The sequence below is a fragment of the Triturus cristatus genome, chromosome 1_2 (genome assembly GCF_964204655.1).
Source record: "Triturus cristatus chromosome 1_2, aTriCri1.1, whole genome shotgun sequence".
In the NCBI taxonomy this organism is placed as follows: Eukaryota; Metazoa; Chordata; class Amphibia; order Caudata; family Salamandridae; genus Triturus; species Triturus cristatus.
In genome coordinates, this window is record NC_140580.1 from 854,271,763 (window position 1) to 854,284,273 (window position 12,511).

The following is a 12,511-nucleotide window of genomic DNA, read 5'->3' on the forward strand; positions in this document are numbered from 1 at the left end:
GACAGTCTCGGCATTGGGATCGGGGCAGGTCGTAGAGGTAGGATCGACATCGGTTCGGATCCTTCGCTGGATCCTGGGGAGTGGAGGGAAGGGAGATCATGGGGGGGGGTTCCTTGGGGCCCGAGCCGCAGGTGCAGATCCCGATTGAGCCCCCCCCCCCCCCAAGCCGGCAGGGCCCAAGGTGCCCACTGGCAGAGTCAGCCCAAATATGAGGCATATGGAATCATAAAATTCCTTGAGCAGTGCTGCGGTCGCTTCAGCTCCCGGGAAGGCTGGGAAGCGCAGAGCCGACCAAGGCGCAGGTTCGGTGAAACGAGGCCTTAAGCTCCGAGACTCCTCTGTCGCATCAGCCGATGGATGGGGAGAGGTTGACGCACGCTTCGACTTCTTATGTTTCTTACCTGACCGACCCGACGACTTCGAGTGGGAGGACGAAGACTTGGGACTCCCAGAGTGCTGCCTAGACCTCCTTACGACCGGGACAGAGAACAAGACCTCCGGGGAGAACGACACAGTGCTGACCTGCCAGCAGCTTTAGGGGCTGCTCCCTCAAAGCTTTGGGAGCCATGGCCAGGCAGCCGGAGCACGACTTCAAGTAGTGATCACGCTCCAGGCACCAGAGCCAAACCGGTGTGGGTCCTTCACTGACATGGCACATTGACAGAAGCTGCACAGCTTGAAACCAGAAGTCTTCTTTGATATGAGGAAAAACCAACACACTGAAAAGGAGTAGACAAAATATCCAAAAAAGCCTGTCAAAAAGTGACAGAGTGTAGCTCTCTGCACGGATCAGCGGAGGCTGGTGCGGAAAGAAAATAATTGAGATCAGCGAGCCGAGGTGGCACCTATATAGGTGGCGCGGATGCCACCGACAAAATCATGTGGAGTCGACTGATTCTACCTACCGGTGCGCAGGGGAATTGCTAGAAGAAAAATCTTACAGATCCAGTCTGAAGCCTGGGAAATTCAAAGGTAAGGAATCGGCAGTTAGATGTCACTTTCAAATTGGTCTGGTTTAGATAGGGATGTGCACAATGGTGTGCATCTGTGCTCTGATCTGCCAATCGTCTAGGTAGGGAAAGACCTGGATGCCTCCCCTAAAGTGGACAGACTACTGCAAGAACCATATCCTGTGATAAAGTATTTGGAACTGCTTCTAGAAATACTTAATGCTAATGACTTAGACTCCTCACTGAAGGGGACTCTCCTGTGCTGGAGGGTTTATTGTCAGAAGAGCACATCTTTTCCTGTCTCTGTAAGGAAATACACATCATTTCTCAAATGCCATTTAATTCTACCCAAAGCCAAATCTTTTTACTGCCATTCATGTAGGCATTATTAGGCACAATTTACACTGCATAGGAGAAGAAGTACTCTCCTCCCCACTAAGCAAGTAGCAAGAACACATGGGCATGCCCTTCATACCCAACTGCCTAACTCCTGCAAATGACTCAACAGAAATATGTAGCTTAAGCACCTGCAGCCAAACTTGAGGTGATCACTTTCCTTACAGTCTGACAAATGATGGTAAATTTAAAAAGTTGGACATGTTAGGACGCAAGATATTTGCTTAAAGCAACCTTGATATAAGATTGTGCAATGCTTTTTGGCAGATGGCACTGTATACACATTGCCCGACATTAAAGGCTTAACTTCTGCATCTGGTGGCTCAACCCTTGCCAAAGGTGACCCAGATGCTGATCCTGCTACTGAAAACACAGTATACAAAGCATTCAACCTCTTGTGCTTCACAGAAGAGGGTGCAGAAAAAAAACCCACCAACGGTGGAGGTAGTGCAAAGAGTTGAAGGCCAGATGGGCCTGGGCCACGCCATGGCTGGTGTTGAAACAAAGCCGATCAGTGCAGCTGGTGGAACCACAACAGTTCTGGAAGGTTCATGCCTTTCGATCACAAAATGGTCACCACAATTGCCAATAAAGCTTTATTTTGCTAAAAGAGACATCTGACGAGGAAAACTCTGTACATGGTATTCATCTTCTACACCTGGATCAGAAGAACACAAGACAGGCTCTTTTTTATTCATCTTCGTATGCGTTTTGCAGTTGCAGTGCAAAGACAAGGATGGAAGATTATGCTTTTGTGGTGATTATGCGTCAAAGTAGGAGATTTGGAGCCGCAGCTTCTATAAGTTGGGCACCATTTTGACTTTGGTTATTATGCCAAAGCCTTCTTCAGGAAATCAATGAAAAGCTCGGCCACCTTCCTGCATATTGCATCAGGACACAATGTTTGTGCAAATGCTAGTCTCATGCACAAAATCTAAATAATATCAACATCAAGAATACATATCTGCAAACTCCTGAACAAGGTGTAAGATGTGAAGAATTTGGAGGGGACAAGCTTGGCAAAAACACTAGGAAAAAAGTAAACAAAACAGAGAAAAGACTCTGTAAGTACAGAGTTCTGGTGACTGTGAAGCTCAGAAAAAACTGATGTCACTAGTACTATTTGCTGTCTTAACGGATCGCTTTGTCACTTTGAGAAATGGTGTCAGGTAGATGCAGAAATGCCAGAAAAATCAACCTAATATAGATGAAGCCTGGGAAGGGTCCATAGAGAAGAATGTACAGGAAGGAGAATTCATTTAAAAAAAACAAAAAAAAACAACACATTCATAGTATTGAAATCATAGGATCATGTAGGTGCGATGTCAGGCAGCTGTTAGGTCACAGTTATGATAAAAAACAGAAGTGGGGGGGGTTGAGCGCAGTGCCTTTCCTACAATTAGACAATCACAATATGAATACAATGAAAGGGAAGGGGCTGGGGAACAGCACCCAATCCTGTGGATGAAACGGTGCAGTCATAATACAGTTCAAAGTGAAGGATGCTGACATACCTGACGGCAGCTAGATGACAGTCATAATGCACAATATTGAAATGGGACACTGTGCTGTATCCCTGTTGTTTCCGTGGTTTGTTCTCTGCCTCCTCCAGGTTCAATCGCTTGGTGAAGGTGTAAATCCCCAGAACCTTTGTGGGCTGCAAGCAAAAGTGTTTTGTAGTGCAGTTCTCTTAATCAGTAACATGTACACAGCAGTGGACACTTTAAGCACTAAGTCTTCTAATGTGTTCACTGGTCTTTGGTTTTTTTTTTTTTTTTAGAAATCATGTTTCTTGTCCTATCCAATATCCCAACACACCCTACACACTGAAACATGGAAAAGATAAAAGTAGGCTGTGTGTTCTTTCGAGGCATCCTTTCCCAAATGAGCTGGAGTGTGCAGAAGAGGGGGATCCTCAAACCCTAGGGCATCCCCTTAAAACTGTGGGCCTATGAGCCATAAAGAGGGGAATTCAACTGTCCCAAGAGGTGAGAAGCATAAGCAGATTTGGAAAGCAAAGTGTCCCTTCCAAACCTAAGATCTACCGGCAAGAGCCAGTCTGGAGAGGGTTGGGTAAGGAGGTGACAACACTCAAGATGCTTTATTAAATGATTTCAAATGGTTTACTTAACCTCCTCAATTTAAAGCACTCTGGTGTTCCTCAGCTAGGTACAATTATAAGCATATCAACAAAGGCAGACATTTGCAAAGGATGGTAGAAATGTGGTCAAAACTAAGTCGTAGAGTGGGCTGGCAGCTAAGGAGTAAAATACCTCTAAAGCAAGCATATTCTGCACATACATGAATATAACACAGAGCCGCACCCTACCTGAAACTTGTATCCCTCCCTGCAAATGCAGCATGTGAGTCCTGGTTCCTCAATCAGCTCTTCCATCTGCTTCAGTAGCGTGGTCTTCGTCACCACTTGACCTTTTTCATTAGTCTTAAAGCAAAGCACAGAGAACAGATCAAAAGGGGAAGGGGAGAGACGAGCGTGGGTGAACCCAAGAGAGAAGTCCCATGTAGGAGTAAATCAATTGTCAGCAAAAGGAGCGAGACCCAAAAGGAAACAAATTCAAGTGACATGGTAAGCAAGCGAATATAGATTAGAGGAAAAAGAGGACAGACACATGGGCAAATATGTGAGACAGGAGAGAAAGAAACCGGAGCATGGAAAAACTGGTTAGAGAGGACAGGAAGAGAGAATTAGATCAACACTTGTGAGAAAGGGGATGGGGGAGAGGAACATGCAAGCCGGGGCAGGCAAAGCAGACGGACTAAAGGTTAGTTGTAATCTGGGTCACAGAAAAAAGGCATCTTATAGACCTGGAATCCTTTCTACGTGTACCCCACATTTAAAAAAGAGCCCTGTTCCCAAATGATATCCCCTTTTAAACATAAGCATATCAGTAAGTCAACCTTTTCTTTAATTGATAATTAAATCTATTGTACATTTAAATATTGTCATATAGAAAGAGCTGGCTAAATAATCACCTTAATTAAAAAAGAAAAAGAGGAAAAAGAAAATTGAGACAGATCATCATCTCTCCCACTAAAGGGATATTTCTAAAATGGTCACTCCAATACTGACAAATGCTGTGCTGTGTCATTTAGGGCAGGTCATTGTGAAAGAGGGTCAGACAAACAATTCTATTCAGAAATATCCAAGACATGTTTGGTATTTCACCATGAAGAAGGTAGGATTTTGTAATGGTTTTAAGGAAGATAACGTGAATGAGAACTATGAATACAAGTAGATAATATTTCCTTCTCATACTGCTTTGTTATACAATAGAAAAGCAAGTGTATCTCTTTTCAGAGTATGGCAAACTAGAATGATAAGAAGAGAACACTGAAGACTGCAAATGAATTAAAGATGTTTTCAGGAACATTTGAACTACTAGCGTAGAAAATTCATGAACCAGTGTTTATGTAGACAAGCTTAATAAAGGTATGGCTTCATTTTTAGGGAGTCAGTTTTTAAGTTAAATTTTACTAATCGAAAACTCGTGAAAACAGAAGTAGCTGCTTTACTTATCTTTTCGCTTTACACTTGAGCTTACTCAAAAGTGGGGTATGTATTGGGCCTCGACTACATATTGTGATGCATGATACTAATACCAAAGCCACAGATTGTTTAGAATAGGTTAAGTCTGTGTGCATGTTTAACCCGAATCATTTACAAATAGACATTCTGTTTGTATCAAATATTGTTAGATTTTGGTCAAGTAATATCTGAGAGACCTTCGAACATTTACTCTGAGAAGTGAGGGAACACAGGGAAAGAAATGTGTTAATAAATATGAAGTTCGATATACCTTTGGAAGGAAAGAAGGGTGTGTTTGAGAAAACAATGGCTACAAGGAAACATGCAGAGAGTGTAGAGGTGATTACCTCAATCATCCTACTCATAGTGTAAAGGCTACTTGAAATTCTACTTTGTAAGATTAGTGCTAGGGAGTAAATTTACAGTAATATATTTGGCTAGGAGAAGGCCTTGGACTGGCTGAAAAGAATTCGGTCAATGGATTAGTGAATAAAGATGTTTAATAAGGACATTTACAGTTTGTAGTAACGGTGGCCAAGTGGCCCTCAATAGAGGAGATATCAAAGTTAAATTCTGGAAAACAAAGATGGTGATCTAGTACTGTTTTTTCCTTCTAGGGCCTCTAGTTTACCAACTTCTCTTAACATCAGATACAGTATGTTTTTAGTTAGACATATTAGTCAAATAGTGGTGTCTTTGCTTCAATTCAGAATTATTATACTACTTAGAAGGGGCTATATTAAATATAATTTTCCTGTGTGGTCTCTCTGAAAGAATCTGCTGATTCAAATAGCACCGTTGATGGGGCCAGTTGTGGAAAATGAGGATCATTCTTGTCTTTGACTATTAACTGGACCATGACCAAAAAAAAAAAATAGAGGAGTGAGGTGAAATGCACAGAGAAAGAAAACTGACCAGTTAAGACTTTCCACAGAATATTACTGTAATCATGGCATAATTGATGGGCCACTCCAGCTCTTCTACAAGGTTTCTGCTGAGCTCAACTGCCTTGGCATTATTGACATGTAGAAGATTACATGATTTCATTTGAAGATTTCTTACAAAAAACCAATGCAAGATTCATAAACAACCGCAATGGACCTCCTCCGGGTCGCCCCAAGGGAAGCTGGTACATGAAGTTCTTGAGTGGTTCACCCCAGTGGGTGCAAGTAAGTACTTGTTGAACTGATGATCTCTGATGGAGTTCTTGAGTGGTCATGTATCGGGTCTAGAGATCATCAATTCAACAAGTACTTACTTGCACCCACTGGGGTGAACCACTCAAGAACCACTCAAGAACTCCATGTCAGAGATCATCAGTTGTACAAGTACTTACTTGCACCCATTGGGGTGAACCACTCCAGAACTCCATGTACCAGCTTCCCCAGGGGCGACCCGGAGGAGGGGTTAGCGGAGTGCGGTCCATTGCGATTGGTCTACCAATGCAAGATTCATGGAGGTTCTTTCAAGAAACTCTGGATATCAGTATTCCCCGCTTGGTCAAGCATCGCAGTTCTTGAGCTCCACCATCTTTAGATTCAAGTGTCTGTTCATCTAAATGCCATGGGTCATCTTCATCTTGTCAGATATATGCTTCCAATAAAAAAATATCAAGGCTGTCCTCACTGTAATGCACAGACATCTACAAACTGCAAAGTCAAGCGTAAAATTGTCACCGTTATGCCCAACCTGCCTTACCTGTCACTAATCATATCACACTATTAACTGAAATGCTAAGTATGTCCTTTACAGCATCAAACCAGGCCAATTGCGTTTGTTGCCATGCCATATCAACCCTATTAATTTCTTTTTTCCAGCCTGCCCTATTTACAACCATGCCTTACCTTTGCTATTTACCTTAACGCTCAGACGTCCCCATTCACAATGACGCTCAACCTTGTCTCTTCACTATTAAGACAAGTCTGTTCCTACTCACCGTCATGCCCAAAGTGCCAAGAGCTTTTTGCCTCATGGCCATTGCCATGCGCTTTTTCTCTGATCGAGTCTCTTTCCGCGCTGCATCAATTTTCTTGTTTACATCCGGGTGCTCCCGGAGGGCCTCCAGAAGATTCTCAGCCAATGTTCCAATGCCCTCATCACTGGACACCTGTTCCAGTTTGTGCAGGTTTGTGATGGAGTCTGTACCAATGAGCATCTGCAAAAACAACCAAACCACAACAATAATCTTAAAAGAGGAAATTCAATTCATACTGTACCACTCATAAAAAAGATCAACTAAAGAAATACACATATAAGGTTAAAGGTTGCACTCTGTGAAGAGGGAAAGTCCTTAACAAACAAATGTTGCATTATTACAGTAGATACTTGCACTCATAGTAAGAAGAGAGCTGCTGTGTCTTTAACAGATTTCCACACAAGCCTCCTGCCTAATACTGAGACCATCTCTCAAGGACTTCACTCAAAGATTAATCTGTCTCTATTCTACCATGCTCCCGAGATGCTCGCCCACAGGCAGAAAACTGGAGCAGCATTGCACAGAATAGGTTTGTTAACATGATAAATAGAAACACTGGGACTGAACGATTTCATCTTAACCCAGAACCCCTCACAGACTCAAAAAACTGTTCCAAGTCCCAGATCCAATCTCTAGCTATACCATTGGCTTAAGGTGTGGCTAGACTGAGAATGGGCTGGACAGATAGTTGAGAATGGAGAAAAACGAATGCTAAAGACAAACAATTTAAGAGCCACTACAGCAATCACTTTGTATTCACAGATTAGTTCAGCCCAGTTCCCCATAAAAAGGAACGATGAGAAAGAAGCTTTGACAATAATGGGTAGGCAGTCAAGAGAATAGATAGAAGGCACAGTAAAACAAGTTACTCTAGGTGAAAGGTCTAATTAAACTGGACGGCTTCTCGTGAACTTGCATTCAACATATATCTGTAACAATTATGTAGACTAGACCACATAGCAGCCTTACTGATTTTATGAGGTAGGATGTGGCATATAAAAGATACAGAAAACACATTGGCTTTTTTAGGAGCTGCTTTTCAGATGAAAACAATAAAGATATGAAAAAATTGAGAAAATCCGTTCCAAAAGCTCCTAGTAACATAAAAAAAAGACCTCAGACGGTCTAGGTTGTGGCGAGACTATTCAATCCCAGACATACAAGATTGAAGGAACATGGACAAGGAAAAGTTACTTATTGGTAATGTCTTTCTATCATGGGAATCATTACTGATTTTATTACGACTACACATGGTTTGCGACAACATAAGCAATATTATTGTGATGTTTCACCAAGTGATTTATAAGATTAGTTTCTTTAGATTACTTCCATTTCATTACTGGGAATGGTGCTCTTCTGAGGAATACTTCTAACTGCAGATTCCTCTTCTTTACAATAGTTGATATAAGAGTACCTCCTAAACGTGGAGTGTCTGAGGAGTGGACGCAGATCAGACAGTCTTGTAGGACCGAGTGGGCAAAATTGCATTCTGTTGGACCGAACTGTCAAGGCAGTAGTGATTCATAAATATGTGCACAGGCACCTAACATCACGGCCTGGCAGATGTTGAGGACTGACACCCCCTTGCTAATGTTGTTGTAGGGCAATGGATCTGGGGGAATGAGTTAGCAGGCCTTCCTTCTTAGCTACTGTGTAGCAGACTTTTTTTTTGTAGCAATTATTTGTATTGTACTGACATGCAAGTCCAGCATGGACCCATATTGAGATATAAATGTTGATCGCGATAAATACACCAATAGAAGATCCGAAAGAAAAGGGAGGGAAGATGAAACTACAAAGCACGGACGAGAAGGCCAGTCAGGCGAAGCCCAAGTATAGTATTGTGGAGGTAGAATGGGATGCAATGATACTGATGAGGAATAATCAAGAATCAATGCAAATTAGGGGGGGATACATCCTGCAGAAATGGGGACCATGTGAGAAGAAAAATATCTGCCTGCCCATTAAATTGTAAATGATCTTTTCGTAGCAGTCTTTAATGCTTATAACTATTCAGCTCAACAGAGCTCTCTTGCCTTTTTTGGTACATGTGAAACCCACAAAGAGCTGATCATTTACACAATTGTCTCTTGTGCAATTTAGAAATACAAAGCTCTCTTAGAATCAAGCCAATGGAGCCTCCCCAACTATTTTAAGGGCTGTGGCTGAGCAACAAATGCAAACAGTGTGATGGACAGACCAACGTGAAAGGGCAATACTACATTTGGCAGTAAGGCAGCCAGAGCCCTCAGAACCAATTTGTCTGGGAAGAAAGTGGTTTAGGGAGGTTGCAGTGAAAAGGCCTGCAGGTCATGTGGCTCACAGAAGTGATGGCAATAAGAAAGACTTTCTTAATTATCAGAAGTCTCATTAAGCAATTGTGCATAGGCTAATTTAGAATGACCAATAAGCTACTTACCTTCGGTAAAGTCTCAGTGTAGTGGAAAGTCTAACTGCAGATTCTTCACCAGGTGAATACTCCCGCAGGCATCACACTGGATCAGGAAATTTCTGAACAGTAGCTCTGCAAATCAGGTGGCTTCCTGCGGCTAAGGGCCAACATTGCTCCAATCAGGAAGGGATGTGCAGAGCAGCATATAAGATCCTCATGGCAGTTGTTTTCTAGGCTGACCATGCTCTCAGAAGAGCCCATCGGCAAATTGGTATGACGAGTGTGCAGATCTGAAGGTTGGTACATTATTTAGATGGAAAAGATTTCAGCTCACAAAACTTGGCAGTGGGAATGTCAGTGAGGAATCTGCCGGGACGCTCCTTCGCTGGAGCAGCCGTGCGCAATACAAATAGCACTAACATAACATAACATAACAGTTAGAGTATCCACTAGAAAGATTGTTACCGAAGGTAAGTAATTTATCTTCTGATGGATACTTTCAACCGCAGATTCCTCATCTTGTGAACAGATACCAAAGCAGTACCTCTCTTGGTGGTGGGTCTATGAACTGGTTCAGACCAAAATGTCCTGCAGGACAGAGTGGGCAAAATGGTCCATTTGACGTACCTTACTGTTGAGGCAGAAGTACTTTGTGAAGGTGTGTACTGAAGTCCATGTGGCTGCCTGACAGATGGTTAGAACAGGCACTCCGCAAGCTAGAGCACAGCAGATCTTGATGCAGAGAACAATCCTGGTGCATATTTGAACTGCCTTCCCCTTCTTTGCACTGGAAAAGCCAAAACAGAGCCGACTGACCTCCTGATGTAACTCAGTACAATCTATATAGAAACTCAATGCTCTAACAATCCAAGCAATAGAGTCTTGCTTCCTACTTATATGGATAAGGTGGAGCAAAGAATGCCGGCAGTAGGATACCCTCTCCAACATGAAAAGGAGTGACCACTTGAAGCACAAAGGAAGCCCGAGTCCTCATAACCGGGAAGAGGGTGGTGTAAGGTGGATTTACACAGAGAGCTTGAAGTTCACTCATACGTCTAGCTGATTTTATGGCAATGAGAAAGACTGTCTGTTAGGTCAGATGTCTCAAAGAGACAACTGTACAGAAGCTCAAAAGGGGTCTGCATCAAGAAAGTGAGAACTAGGTTTAAGTCCCATAGAAGCATTGCAAAAGGTTTTGGTTGGAACAAGTGTTGCAAACCTTTCAAAACCCTTACCACAACTGGTGATTTAATTAACAAAGGTTGATCCAGCAACCACAAGAATGCCGAATGAACAGATAAGTAGGCTTAAATAGTGCCCAAAGCAAGACCTTGCTGGGGGAGACACAAACAGCAAAACCTCGGACAACTTTGCCTGTAGAGGGTAAATTTGCCAGATGCGGAACTAATCCACATATTTGTCTCAGGAACAGGAGGACACAGACAGTGTAAGGATGCCTCATCCCCAGGATGACATCAACAACATCTTGGTGTAGGGTAAAGGAAGTCAATTGTTGCCACTCAACCTCTGAGCATGGAGATGCAAAGTGTGCTAGCGCGGTGCAGAATCCTGCCCTGCTGCTGAGAAAGATGATCCTCTTGAAGCTGCAGCTTGATCGGTGGACGTACGCCCATGATCAGGAGTTCTGGGTACCACACTTGTGCCATAAGGATGACTTGGGCCCGGGCGTTACTGATTGCCTTCAGAACCATTTGGCAGAAGAGGCAATGGTGGGAAGACATACAGGAGTCCCGAATTCCACTCCACACAGAAATAGTGCCAGAAGAAGCACTACTTTGGAAACACAAGTGCGCATTAGTAAGTGCTGACATTGCATGTTCTTGGAGGTGGCGAAAGATTGAGCCAGGGTTCTCCCTACTCCTGGAAATTGGGGACAAGGCCTGGTGCTGGTGATGCTGCACCTGGCATATCCACAAAAGATATGATACTCTTGTGGAAAATGCGTAGTAGGGACAGACAGTCCCAAGGGTGTTCCAGGTTCAAATTAGCTTTCTCACCAAAGAGGCAAGAAGCCATCAAATGGCATGTTCATTAAGAATGCCTGGATATTACACAAGAAGCCTGTAGACTTCATCCAGGAGTGGCGCCAGAGCACCACACTTGTGCTTCTTGCTCGACCCAAGCAGTTAGTTGAATCCACATCAGATCTAATAACAAATTTTGTCACATCTCAGCAGTTCTGTATATTTTGGACTAATGACACCCGTAGGTCCTCTGGAACTGCTGACAGGATTTGAGCTACCATATCCCACGGTGCATGGCGCAAGCAACCTAAAAGGCAGCGGGCACTGGCAGAAATTAATGCAAGACGGGCAGAAGAGAACAAATAATTGGCAAGAGTCTCCATGCGTCTGTATTCCTGGTAAGGTGGGGTCGTAGGAAAAGCGTTGGAGTTTAAACTGCTGGAGAACACCTATACCACCAGATTCTCTGGCACCAGATGTGGAATGAGAAGTCAGCATCACCTGGTGCTGGTCTAAGGCAACAAGCTTCCTGCCTCTTGTCCGGGGGCCCAGAACACAGTTTTGCCAAAGAGGGTTTCTTGAACTGCGACTGCGGTAATCAGACCTTCCTTTTGACTTTGATTGCTAATGGCATGGAGTGTTCTGATGTTTGGCGATGTAGAGTTTCCTCCTTACTGTCCCGTATGACCTTAAGGTTCATCTGTGCAAAGTTGTTGCAGACCCTGGAGTGACATCCCAACCTCAGGCACCGCGAGCATAACTCATCAGGGTCTGTCTGACACCTTTGTTTAAACTCTTTAGTTTTGGGAGGTGAAGAAAAAAAATTATTTTGGAAAAGCCCTCGTAAGGGAGAGAGGGGAAGAGCTCTGCATCCACATTTGAAGGTGAAGAAAGATAGAACTGACATCAACACGGCTTGGTGGTGGTTATATGCAGCCCCACTCATTTCCGGAGAGGAACAACATTGGGTCGGATCTGCAAGATGCCACCTACTGGTGCACAGGAGTACTGCATTTTAGTTTCTACATCCAGTCTGACACCTGGTGGAATATTAACACAGTAAGGAATCTGCAGTTGGAAGTATCTATCAGAATAAATAGACTTAGTGGATGGATGTTAGGGAGCTACAAGGGAATACACCACTTCAGGTGAATATGAAGCCTGCACCACCAAGCTATGTTGTGAGGAGTAGAACTGTAGATCTTTTGCGTTTCACAGGGATTGAAAAGAAATTAGGCTCTCAGATCTTTTTTGAGGAATTTCTAA

The 12,511-nt window shown here is 43.4% G+C and overlaps 1 protein-coding gene across 14 annotated transcripts in view; it reads right to left on the bottom strand.

The window, feature by feature from the left end:
• Window positions 1-12,511, bottom strand: part of UBR4 (ubiquitin protein ligase E3 component n-recognin 4) — a 1,980,383-nt gene that overhangs the window by 38,428 nt on the left and 1,929,444 nt on the right. For all 14 annotated transcript variants that reach the window (XM_085609056.1, XM_085609055.1, XM_085609054.1 and 11 more), the window contains 3 exons: window positions 6,830-7,048; window positions 3,676-3,789; window positions 2,861-3,003 (listed from right to left, as the gene is read on the bottom strand). In XM_085609056.1, the coding sequence (XP_085465182.1) occupies window positions 2,861-3,003; window positions 3,676-3,789; window positions 6,830-7,048 (476 nt within the window). The remainder of the gene's footprint in view (window positions 1-2,860; window positions 3,004-3,675; window positions 3,790-6,829; window positions 7,049-12,511) is intronic.